This window comes from Bos indicus x Bos taurus, chromosome 21, assembly GCF_003369695.1.
Source record: "Bos indicus x Bos taurus breed Angus x Brahman F1 hybrid chromosome 21, Bos_hybrid_MaternalHap_v2.0, whole genome shotgun sequence".
In the NCBI taxonomy this organism is placed as follows: Eukaryota; Metazoa; Chordata; class Mammalia; order Artiodactyla; family Bovidae; genus Bos; species Bos indicus x Bos taurus.
This window is the reverse complement of record NC_040096.1, coordinates 68,416,955-68,429,591: the sequence shown is the minus strand read 5'-3', so window position 1 is coordinate 68,429,591 and position 12,637 is coordinate 68,416,955. Positions and strand designations below refer to the sequence as shown.

The 12,637-nt window shown below is 49.2% G+C and overlaps 1 protein-coding gene across 3 annotated transcripts in view; it reads right to left on the bottom strand.

Moving 5' to 3' along the window:
* Positions 1-12,637, bottom strand: part of TDRD9 (tudor domain containing 9) — a 110,598-nt gene that overhangs the window by 41,126 nt on the left and 56,835 nt on the right. For all 3 annotated transcript variants that reach the window (XM_027521517.1, XM_027521516.1, XM_027521515.1), the window contains 9 exons: positions 12,310-12,407; positions 11,654-11,785; positions 10,643-10,808; positions 10,490-10,553; positions 10,352-10,415; positions 9,982-10,026; positions 6,449-6,502; positions 3,321-3,437; positions 2,020-2,127 (listed from right to left, as the gene is read on the bottom strand). In XM_027521517.1, coding sequence (XP_027377318.1) covers positions 2,020-2,127; positions 3,321-3,437; positions 6,449-6,502; positions 9,982-10,026; positions 10,352-10,415; positions 10,490-10,553; positions 10,643-10,808; positions 11,654-11,785; positions 12,310-12,407 — 848 coding nt within the window. The remainder of the gene's footprint in view (positions 1-2,019; positions 2,128-3,320; positions 3,438-6,448; positions 6,503-9,981; positions 10,027-10,351; positions 10,416-10,489; positions 10,554-10,642; positions 10,809-11,653; positions 11,786-12,309; positions 12,408-12,637) is intronic.

Below are 12,637 nucleotides of genomic sequence, written 5' to 3'. Positions count from 1 at the left end.
GCAGGTAGGTCTGGTATTCTCATTAAGAATTTTCCAGTTTGTTGTGATCCACACAGTCAAAGGCTTTAGCATAGTCTATGAAGCAGATGTTTTTTCTGGAATTCTCTTGCTTTTTCTGTGATCCAATGGATGTTGGCAATTTTGATCTCTGGTTCCTCTGCCTTTTCTAAATCCAGCTTGTACATCTGGAAGTTCTCAGTTCACATACTGTTGAAGCCTAGCTTGGAGAATTTTGAGCATAATCTTGCTAGCATGTGAAACGAGTGCAATTGTGCAGTAGTTTAAACATTCTTTGGCATTGCCCTTAATTTGGGATTGGAATGAAAACTGATTCTTCCCTGTTAAAATAGTCCAAAAGTCCAATACACAAAAGACTTCATTTCACCTTAAAATAACAGAGTAGCCTATATATCTTTATCAAACATGGTATGTCTACACAGGCAGTGGTGGGAATGCAGACACCCCTGAGAGGCGGGAGTGGGTCCTCACCCTGCAGGCAACACCCAACCAGGAGGCCCTGGGCAACCCCTCCTTCCCTCTCCCCACTCCGCCCCCTCCCCACTCCCACCCTGCCCACTCCGCCCTCTCCCCATACCCACCCTGCCCACTCCGCCCCTCCCCACTCCGCCCCCTCCCCACACCCACCCTGCCCACTCCGCCCCTCCCCACTCCGCCCCCTCCCCACTCCCACCCTGCCCTCCCCACAGGGCCATCTGGGTTCTGAGCTCTGACTCTGGTATGAAACCCGGAGCCCCTGCCCCATGCCCAGCACAGCTCCACAAGAGGCAGCAGGTCGTGAACAGCAAGGGCTGTGGATTCGGGTCTGAGTTCAAGTCCTGCCTTGTTCAGTCTCTTTCGGCAAGTCACAGAGCCACCCTCGGACCCCCCAGCCACGTCATGAATTAAGGGCGATGACCAATCTCTCACTCGAAGGGTGAAATGCAAAGAAAAATGAGTAAAAAGCAGCTAGCAAAGGCGCCCTCAGAGGACAGTCCATACTAGCACGAGCTCAGCTGTTACAAAGCACACGGGAGGGAATTCTGGCCCGCAGAGCGCATGGTGAACAGGCAAGCACAGTCCCACATCCAAGGACGTGCGCCGAGCGCGCTTCGTCCACCACGGCCATCAGGAAGAGCAGAGGCCCAGCCAGGCTTCCCCACCGCGAGGCAGAGCTGATGAGCACCTCCGCGGGACAAAGCGCGGTGCTCCTCCAAGACCCCCCCCCCCCACCCCAGTGTGAACTCTGCTTCTTCACTAGCAGAGCACAGCCCCAGTGGGGGAGGAGAGGCCGCAGTGCTGTGGGCTCACCACCACCGGGAGCCTCGCCAGGTCTCCGCGCCCCTTTAGCAGATGCAGGCTGAGGTCGCAGCACGAGCCCACGAAAGCCCGACTCCCAGAGGCCGACCCTGAAGTCACCCTGGGCTCAGGTTTGATTAGACACAGAGTCCACCAGCGTTGATAGGTGGTGAGCGCTGTGACTGACCATGAGATTCGCCCAAAGCTCAGGTTATTTAAACACTAATTTTCAGGCCACACTTCTAGTTCAGATTCTGTGGCACAGGGCCTCAAGTCTGAATTTCAAAATAAACAAACACTCTCTAGGTGATTCTGTTACGTGTGAATGGGGATCAGAGTTTAAATCACAGTACAAAGCTGCCAACCAAATAACCCTTTACACTTTGCGTAAAATGAAGTTATTAACCACCTGCTCTTAAATTTATGGAGAAGTATGTTAAATCCTTCAGAACGAGATGGGGCAGGCAAGGTTAGCCTTGACTACTTCACTCCACAAGGCCTTCTTTCTTCAGGCCAGGTCTGTGAGACAGGAACCAGTGGAGGCATGTGAAAAGGTCAGACAAGCCATGAAATTCACTTTAGGGGAAAAAAATCCACTAAGCATTTATACAAACAGAGACAAAGGGGAAATAAAATGTTCCGTACTGGCCACACTGGAATGATGCCTGCCTGAAAACCGAGCACCCAGTCTCCCCCAGGGAAGGCCACTGTCTCCCCACCTACCACGATGGTCGTCTTTGGGTCTTTGCCTGCCAGCTCCCTCGTGGCTATCTCTTCATCAGGCTGCCCGAAAGTAAAGTAATTTGGATAAAAAGCACCTGCCAACACAACCTGGGAGACAGATGTATTTTCATGAAGTAACAGCATGATTCTATCACATTGTCTCATTAATACAGTAATCTCATCCCAGAATGACATCCATAATGTAAAAGATGAGTTAATATTTTTTAAAAACCTGGACCTTTAATCAGTCAACCAGAAAGTCACGATTCTGGTTACTTCCCTGTAACAGAAACACATTCTACAAGATCATTGCTCCAAAGAGCCTGACTATTTCTCAGAATGAGGTTTAGGGACTTCCCTGGCAGTCCAGTAGTTAAGACTCCACTCTCCCAATCCAGGGTACACAGGTTCAATCACTGCTTGGGGAACTAAGATCCCACAAGCCACACCGTGCAGCTAGGAAAAAGAATGAGGTTTAGAAAACAGTGGCGAGTTGAACAAGGACACAAATGATTGCACACACAGGGCCCTGGGGGCTAGCCAGCATTTTCTACCTTCTCCTCAACATACTTCCTTCCATGGGTCAGGCCTTCTCCAAAATGTTCAGGTAAAGTTACAACTGGGGCACATAGACTCAGGGCAGCAGGCCTGCCTTCAATGCTCACTTCTAAAAAGCACTCTGCAAAGAGCCGCTTCGTCAGTTAAAAACATGCCATTTGAAACCAACACCCAAGGAAGACTGTCCCAACCTTAAAGTAATTTGACATTGGTTTCCCAGCAGCCTCCAGGTTACAGGATCCCAACTCTGTGTGCATCAGCCAACAGGTGGACGCAGGACGAGCCTGCCTCCGCCTCTGAGCCTGAGTCAGAAGCACTGGCTGCCTCTCCAGGACACACTTCCCTCCACACATGCCTACAAGGCTCCATCCAACAAGGGAGTCTGATCACAGCCTCAAAGTTGAAATAACTTTCTGATGCAGGGTAAAAGCAACGTAATATTAACAGCAATTTTACTTTCTTAAAAGCCAAAATAAAAGGATCTCTCTGGAAGCAGTAAAGACAGCAGCCTTCAGAAACACGCCTCCAGAGATCAGAACTGGGTCTGGATCACCAACTCAGTGACATAGAAACCTGAACACAAGGGTGGAGTGTTTCCTGTTCTCCAGCACAGCGTGAGCGCTGCGTGTCTAAGATCTCCTGTGAGGCACAACTTGTACCAGAGAAAGGGAGCAAGCACTCTCACAACCGAGCCCAGAGGAGCAGAAGGAACCAGGAAAGGACGTCCGGGTGCCCCCATGTACCTGCAGGATGAATCTCTGCTTGTACTTGTACTCCTGGTCTAGGACAGGCCGCCGGGAATCAACATACATGTTGAACTGTGAGACCCTAGTCTTCAGTTCTTCATATAACTCGGCCACCTAAGAAGAACACAGGGACAGTGTCTCCAGATGACCACGCCACCCAGGGTAGTGGGAGCACCAGAAAAGCAGTCCACACTGGGAAATACTGCTACGCCTGTGGGTGAAACCCTGCAGCTACCGAGAGCCATGATACTAGAGGCTGATTAAGAAAGGATGGAAAAGACACACAATACAGTGCGACAGACAACAGGACACAAAGCTGCACACGCTTCACAACCCCAGCTCATAAACACTCACAGGAAGCACTGCAAACGCACACACAGGCGCCAGCGGCCGAGCGGGCCTCCGCGGCCACCGCCCTGCCTCAGGCCCTCGGAACACTCCCAGAGCCTCCTGCCAGGAGCACACACTGCTGCTCTGTGATTAAAAACAACGGCTACACAGTGACCCTCAACAAAACACCTCTTTAGTTTAAATAGAATCGTCTCACATAAAATTATTTTATCACACTTCAAATGGATACACACAAGAATACACAAATCCAAACACCTATGAACGCATCATAAATTAACTTACCACAAAATTATCTCCCAGGAAGCAACAGTTAGCACTGGACATGGAACAACAGACTGGTTCCAAATAGGAAAAGGAGTATATCAAGGCTGTATATTATCACTGCTTATTCAACTTCTATGCAGAGTACATCATGAGAAACGCTGGACAGGAAGAAACACAAGCTGGAATCAAGATTGCCGGGAGAAATGTCAATAACCTCAGATATACAGATGACACCACCCTTATGGCAGAAAGTGAAGAGCAACTAAAAAGCCTCTTGATGAAGGTGAAAGTGGAGAGTGAAAAAGTGACCTTAAAGCTCAACATTCAGAAAACGAAGATCATGGCATCCGGTCCCATCACTTTATGGGAAATAGATGGGGAAACAGTGGAAACAGTGTCAGACTTTATTTTTGGGGGCTCCAAAATCAATGCATATGGTAACTGCAGCCACGAAATTAAAAGACGCTTACTCCTTGGAAGGAAAGTTATGACCAACCTAGGTAGCATACTCAAAAGCAGAGACATTACTTTGCCAACAAAGGTCCGTCTAGTCAAGGCTATGGTTTTTCCTGTGCTCATGTATGGATGTTAGAGTTGGACTGTGAAGAAGGCTGAGTGCCGAAGAATTGATGCTTTTGAACTGTGGTGTTGGAGAAGACTCTTGAGAGTCCCTTGGACTGCAAGGAGATCCGAGCAGTCCATTCTGAAGGAGATCAGCCCTGGGATTCCTTTGGAGGGAATGATGCTGAAGCTGAAACTCCAGTAGTTTGGCCACCTCATGCGAAGAGTTGACTCATTGGAAAAGACTCGGATGCTGGGAGGGATTGGGGGCAGGAGGAGAAGGGGACGACAGAGGATGAGATGGCTGGATGGCATCACTGACTCGATGGACGTGAGTCTGAGTGAACTCCGGGAGTTGGTGATGGACAGGGAGGCCTGGCGTGCTGCGATTCATAGGGTCGCGAAGAGTCGAACACGACTGAGCGACTGAACTGAACTGAACTGAAAGAAAAAACTATACAAGCCACAGCTGTAAAGGTAACTGGAAAAAGACTACAAAAAAGAACGGTGAGGACGGAAACTCTTAGAAGTCCTGACCTATGAGGAGAGGAGGCGAGCCTGGGGACACAGGAAGGGCCCAGCCTGGCCACTTCCACACTCACTACTGAAATACCCAGAAGGCTGCAGGAAATACAGCTTGTCTAATTAAAAACCAATTTAAAATTATGCAAGTCACCTTTTCTGACCAAATGCAATAAAAATCAAAATATTAACAACAAAACAAGATACCTAAAGATATTTCTACCCAGAAACTCAAACACTCTTCTAAAAGACCCTGAATCAAGGAGAAAGCCAACAGTGAAAATAAGCCTCAGACAGGGATAGCAGTGAGCTCCCTATAGCGGGGAGGGAACGTGCATCCCTACATGGGATGTCAAAGACCAACGGACCCAAACTGCTCACAAGAAAACTCGCCGCTTTAACTACTTTTAATTAGAAAGACTGAAAGTCCATCCCACTCCAATATTCTTGCCTGGGAAACCCCATGGACAGAGGAGCCTGGCAGGCTATAGTCCCTGGGACCTCAAAAGAGTCAGACATGACTTAAAAAGACTGAAAGTGATAACAAGTTAAATTCTCACCTCAGTAACTAAAAGTAAACCAGAGAAAAACTAAATTAATGGAAAAAAGCCAAAGTCAATCCACTGAAATCTTTTACCTTTCCTCTCCCACAAAACACGTGCACAGTAAAACTGTCAAATCAAACCAGGAGTCAGTTCTCTGAAAATACAATAAAACAGACACAGCATCTTGCAAACCGGTGCAGTAAAGGCCTTGAGTCAGCAGGCCTGGCTGTCCACGTCCTGGACATTCCAGAGGAAGGTCTGGCTCCGGGCAGGTCAGCTCTGGGTCCCTGGCATACTGGCCCTAAGAGCGTCTTTGTTCAGCTGAGGCCTTGGTTCAGCACGAACGCAACAAGCAGTCCATGGAGCAGCGCGACATCGTGGGGGCGGGGGGCAAGGGGCCTGGGCCACAGGGTATCCATGTGACCTTCAGAGGAGCTGAAAACCAAGCAAGTGAGGTCAACCAGGTGCGCACCCCCGACCACGTAACCAGCCCTCAACACAAGCCTGCAGGCCAAGGCCAGCGAGCCCCCCGGCCTGCGGTCTCCTGCAGGCTGTGAGCACCCGTGCTGCCCAGAGGCCCTGCCGCGAGACCCCGACTGCGGGCCGACGCTGGTCTCTCCTGGTCCCTCCCCACCCGCCTTGCACCTTTGCTGGAAGTCATCTGTGTCCTTTCACGATAACAAACCGTAACTGTGACCGCAACACATCAAGTCTACTTCCGCTGGACACAGGATGCACTTCCTGGAAGGCTCACTGCTACCCACGGGTCGCGAAGAGTCCCCCACGACTGAGCAACTAAGCACAGCACTGTACAGCACCCTGGGCACTGCCGGTACTTGATAAACGTCACCTTTACTTGCGTTCAAAGAATATACAACTTACCTCTCTAATTCTCTTGATCTGAATGTAATTTAACCGCCCCCAGTCAAGTTCATCCTTTAAATACACAAAAGCATAATATTTGATGTTAATGTAACAAACCAGAACTGATACATCTATGATAATACATACATCTCACGAGGAAGAATAGAAACCAACAGGAAAAACACTGGCTGGCTCTTTGTTCAGTCACACAGTCGTGTCCGACACCTTGCAACCCCAAGGACTGCATCACCCCAGGCCTCCCGTCCCTCACCAACTCCTGCACTATGCTCAAACCCATGTCCATCGAGTCGGTGATGCCGTCCAACCATCTCATCCTCTGCCGTCCCCTCCTCCTCCTGCCTTCAATCTTTCCCAGCATCAGGGTCTTTTTCAATGAGTCAGCTCTCTGCATCAGGTGCCAAAAGTATTGGAGTTTCATCTTTAGCATCAGTCCTTCCAATGAATATTCAGAACTGACCTCCTTTAGAATGGACTGCTTGGACTGCCATGCTGTCCAAGGGGCTCTCAAGAGCCTTCTCCAACACCACAGTTCAAAGGCATCGATTCTTTAGTGCTCAGCTTTTTCTGTGGTCCAACTCTCACATCCATACATGACCACTGGAAAAACCACAGCTTTGATGATACAGATCTTTCTTGGTTATGTCTCTGCTTTTTAATATGCTATCTAGGTTGGTCATAGCTTTTCTTCCAAGCAGCAAGTGACTTTTAATTTCATGGCTGCAGTCACCATCTGCAGTGATTTTGGAGCCCAAGAAAATTAAGTCTGTCACTGTTTCCATTGTTTCCCCATCTGTTTGCCATGAAGTGATGGGACCAGATGCCCTGATCTTCATTTTTTGAATGTTAAGCTTTAAGCCAGCTTTTTCACTCTCCTCTTTCACCTTCATCAAGAGGTTCTTTAGTTCTTCTTCGTTTTCTGCTATGAGGGTGGTGTTATCTGCATATTTGAGGTTATTGATATTTCTCCGGCAATCTTAATTCCAGCTTGTGATTCATCCCGCCTGGCATTTCTCATGATGTACTCTGCATGTAAGTTAAATAAGCAGGGTGACAATATACAGCCTTGACGTACTCCATTCCCGATTTGGAGCCAGTCCAGGTTCCATGTCCAGTTCTAACTGTTGCTTCTTGATCTGCATTCAGATTTCTCAGGAGGTAACCAAGGTGCTCTGGTATTCTCATCTCTTTAAGAATTTTCCAGTTTGTCGTGATCTACACTGTCAAAGGCTTTAGTGTAGTCAATGAAACAGATGATTTTCTGAAATTCTCTTGCTTTTTCTATGATCCAACAGATGTTGGCAATTTGATCTCTGGTTCCTCTGCCTTGTCTAAATACAGCTTGTGCATCTGGAAGTTCTCAGTTCGTGTACTGTTGAAGCCTAGCTTGGAGAATTTTGAGCATTACTTTACTAGCGTGTGAGATGAGTGCAATTGTGCGATAGTTTGAACATTCTTTGGCATTGCCTTTCTTTGGGATTGGAATGAAAACTGCCCTTTTCCAGTCCTGTGTCCACCGCCAAGTTTTCCAAATTTGTTGACATATCGAGTGCTGCACTTTCACAGCATCATCTTTTAGGATTTGAAATAGCTCAGCTAGAATTCCATCACCTCCACTAGCTTTGTTCATAGTGATGCTTCCTAAGGTCCACTTGACTTCGCATTCCAGGATGGCTGACTCTAGGTGAGTGATCACAGCATCGTGGTTATCTGGATCATTAAGATCTTTTTTGTACAGTTCTTCTGTATATTCTTGCCACCTCTTCTCAATCTCTTTTGCTCCTGTTAGGTCCATACTGTTTCTGTCCTTTATTGTGCCCTCCTTTGCAGGTCAGGAAGCGACAGTTAGAACTGGACATGGAACAACAGACTGGTTCCAAATAGGAAAAGGAGCACGTCAAGGCTGTATATTGTCACCCTGCTTATTTAACTTATATGCAGAGTACATCATGAGAAATGCTGGACTGGAAGAAACACAAGCTGGAATCAAGATTTCCGGGAGAAATGTCAATAACCTCAGATATGCAGATGACACCACCCTTATGGCAGAAAGTGAAGAGGAACTAAAAAGTTTCTTGATGAAAGTGAAAGTGGAGAGTGAAAAAAGTGGGCTTAAAGCTCAACATTCAGAAAACGAAGATCATGGCATCTGGTCCCATCACTTCATGGCAAATGATGGGATAACAGTGGAAACAGTGTCAGACTTTACTTTTTTGGGCTCCAAAATCACTGCAGATGGTGACTGCAGCCATGAAATTAAAAGACGCCTACTCCTTGGAAGGAAAGTTATGACCAACCTAGATAGCATATTCAAAAGCAGAGACATTACTTTGCCAACAAAGGTCCGTCTAGTCAAGGCTATGGTTTTTCCTGTGCTCATGTATGGATGTTAGAGTTGGACTGTGAAGAAGGCTGAGTGCCGAAGAATTGATGCTTTTGAACTGTGGTGTTGGAGAAGACTCTTGAGAGTCCCTTGGACTGCAAGGAGATTCGAGCAGTCCATTCTGAAGGAGATCAGCCCCGGGATTCCTTTGGAGAGAATGATGCTGAAGCTGAAACTCCAGTACTTTGGCCACCTCATGCGAAGAGCTGACTCATTGGAAAAGACTCTGATGCTGGGAGGGATTGGGGGCAGGAGGAGAAGGGGACGGCAGAGGATGAGATGGTTGGATGGCATCACTGACTCGATGGACGTGAGTCTGAGTGAACTCCGGGAGTTGGTGATGGACAGGGAAGCCTGGTGTGCTGCGATTCACGGGGTCGCAAAGAGTCGGACATGACTGAGCGACTGAACTGAACTCAACTTGCATGAAAAGTTCCCTTGGTATCTCTAATTTTTTTGAAGAGATCTCTAGTCTTTCCCATTCTATTGTTTTCCTCTATTTCTTTGCACTAAAAGCTTTCTTATCTCTCCTTGCTATTCTTTGGAACTCTGCATTCAGAAGGATTTATCTTTTGTTTTGTCCTTCGCCTTTCGCTTCTCCTCTGCCCTCAGCTATTTCTAAGGCATCCTCAGACAACCATTTTGCCTTTTTGCATTTATTCTTTTTGGGCTGACTGTCTACACAATGGCTTTCATGAGTAACTCAGACAGTTGCTCTAAGGATGCATCTGGGCATGGCAAATTTACACACACATACCTACCAGCAATCTTTTGAACACGCTCAGTTTAGAAGGAGAACAAAACCTGCCTGTGCCCACCCCAAACAACGAAGGCTAAAGGCTGGTTTTTCCAAGCCGACTATGGAGCACATGGCTGAAGCAGCAGACGGAAAGCCCCGAGCCCCTCCGCTCTTGAGCGGCAGCCCAGGCGTGGCCCCCAGGCCTGCGGTCCCGGCAGTTGCCGGGGCTCCTGACACTGAAGGGTCCCCGGTCTCGGAGGCGGGCGGCGGGCAGCACGGCCGCACACAGGCCGCCACCTCCAGGAGCCGGCGCTGCCGGTTCGCACGGGCGATGAGGCTGAGCGCGGGGGCCCAGGCAACTCCCGCGGCGCCAGCAGTCACAGCAGAGAGACTCGGGGAACGGCCACTGACCTTCGGGTGCCGCAGCTCCCCTCTCTGTCTGCAGGTCTGCCACGCCTGCAAAGAAACCATCGGGGTCAAAACTCTTTCCTGACCACAGACAATTTACAGATTTGTTCTTTCTTTCTGAAAATTATCAAAGTTAACATACAGTTCTACTATATACTAAAATTATTCTTTTAAGTGGGTGAATTAGGATTTTCAGTTGGGAGATTTTTTTCCAGTCAACTTCAAAGACTCAGACTCCCATCCTGACATACTTCTCCCAACAGTTTCTTTAGTCTCAGGGGTCAGTAACACTAAAAATCCTCCTAACGAAGACAGGCACAGGGCGTGAAAGTGTCCTGACACCCGCGGTCGCTGCTTTCGGAGCTGGACTTACTCTAAAGGCTTCAACAAGTGCGATGCAGTCGCTCCTGCTGCTGCCAGCGAAATTCACCTTGTTCCTAAAAACAGACAACAAAGGGCGTCACCTGCTCCCTGTAAAACACGGCAGCTTAGAAGTACGAGAGGAAAATACCTGTATCCATCAAGATGCTGCCTGAAAGGCATCGCAAAAAAATTCTTCAAGGAAAGAGATGCCGCTATCAAGAGAATAAACAAAGACAATGTGAGATGCTCAGAAGGGCCTCGCCTTGCGCCCTCCGTCACCGCCTGGCCGCTGCACACGCACCGATGATGAGACACTCGTCCAGACACCCGAACACGTGTCCGAGGACTATGAGTTTGCCGAGCTGCTGACTGACAGGAAGCTGGGCTAGAACCCTTCCTAGGAAGGTCAGCTCACCATCGTGGGGGTTGTCGTCTTCTCTCCGCCCGCTCACCGCAAGCGCTCCCACCTTCATGAAACAAAGCAGGGCCGTCAGCAAGCACGGCTTTGCCCACGCCCTTCTTCCCTCAGGCAGGGAGTTTAAGACAGGGACAAGCTGTGGATGAGCAAGGTTCCACAGGGCCTCTGAGTCAGCTTACTAAAGACTGAGACTAACGGTTTTTTTGAAGCCGAGAACGCCATTTCATTATTTCCACGTAACTCACAGGCTAACGAACGTGGCAGGCCCAATCCCAAATATCCAGCTGCCGCATCATTCACAGCCAGATGGAGCAGCCCCCATGCGGAGAAAGATGTCCTCAACTGGATGGAGCGTGTTTTACAGACACCCAAGCAAGTACGAGAAGCACCCCAAGGCCGAGGGCCGGAGGCACACGCGCACAGCCGGCAGACGGGGGCGCCTGGCCAGGCTGCCCACCGCAGGGGCAGAGCCGGAGCCCACCGCAGGGGCAGAGCCGGAGCCCACCACAGGGGAAACGCCTCCAGCACCAGGAAGGAGAAGGCTGGTGGGGGCGAGGAGCAGGACTCGAGGGCAGGGGAGAGGGCTCCTATGGCCAGAGCTGGGGAACAGGGCCGCACTGTGCCCAGCGGCCCTGCCAGGGCTTCTCAGCCTCACCAGCAAACAGCAAGCCCTGTGGGGGTGGGTGACGGGTGGCGAGAGCGCAGGAGCGGCTAACAAAGCTGGTCTGAACCACTATATAAACCTGGAGTCAGCCGTTAGTCATGAGCGCCTAGCCAAGCAAGCACTGTTCACAACCATCAAAATACCTTAAAGATATCCACATCGTGAAACCTATAAAATTCACCCCAAAATCTTAGCTTTTCCCACCACGAACAAGTATGGGAGGGTCCTACCTCCTTGAGCAGAAGGATGGTGCGTTCAATGTCGCTCAGACTAGGTGGAGAAAGGGCTGTGGCCAGCAGAGCCCTGGGCTCACCCATGTCAAGTAACTTCACCTTCAATATCGTGCTTCCTAACGGACAACGCTGAAAAGAAGAGAACTTGAGTTTAGAAACAGAAAAATCAGTAAATCAACTCACCTACTCACATGACTAGTACTCCAGAGGAAGCAGTGCAAGAGAGGAGGTAAAGAGAATTAAGAAAGGAAAACAGAAAGAGGCAGAGGGCTGGGCGGAGGAGAGACAGAGACCAGGGATGGAGAGATGCGGGAGAGGAGGAGCGGGAGACAGATGGAAGACGGATGATGGAGGGGGTCAGAGAGCGAGGAGGGGAGGGCAGGGGCAGTGGCGACGGCACGGATGGAAGGCACAGACGGAAGGCACGCACGGGGCGGCTGGGCACAGCGCTCCTCGGGCCATCCGCTGGCACAGCGCGACTCCCTCAGGGGCCTGGGGCCCAGGCGATGAAGCCAGTGCTGGCATTCAAGACGACCCTGGTCACAAGTGATGTTTCCAGGGTCAAAATTATATGACACTCAAAATATACTCCTCAGACTGTTGGGTAAAACTGCCCATAAAAACCAACTATGAAGATGACCAAAGTTCATTACCAACATCTCAGGGATGACGTGGTTGGGGATGGAGTTGTCCCAGAAATCCTTGTGCACGAGTCTGTAACAGTATCCTTTAGACACCCGTCCAGCGCGGCCTTCAAAGGGGGAACATTCAAATGCTGGCATTAGTTACTTTAACATAAGCATAAAGACATTTTTCAGAATAACCATTAAGTACTAAGGAAAATTCTGTTATCCTCTACCAAATCAGGTCAGTAAAAACTTCAGAATAGGTCAGTGTTAGAAGCAACCTTATACACAGAAATTAAGTGCTAACTTGTACTCAGTACAGTATCAAATGCACATTTCCAAAGACTACCACATT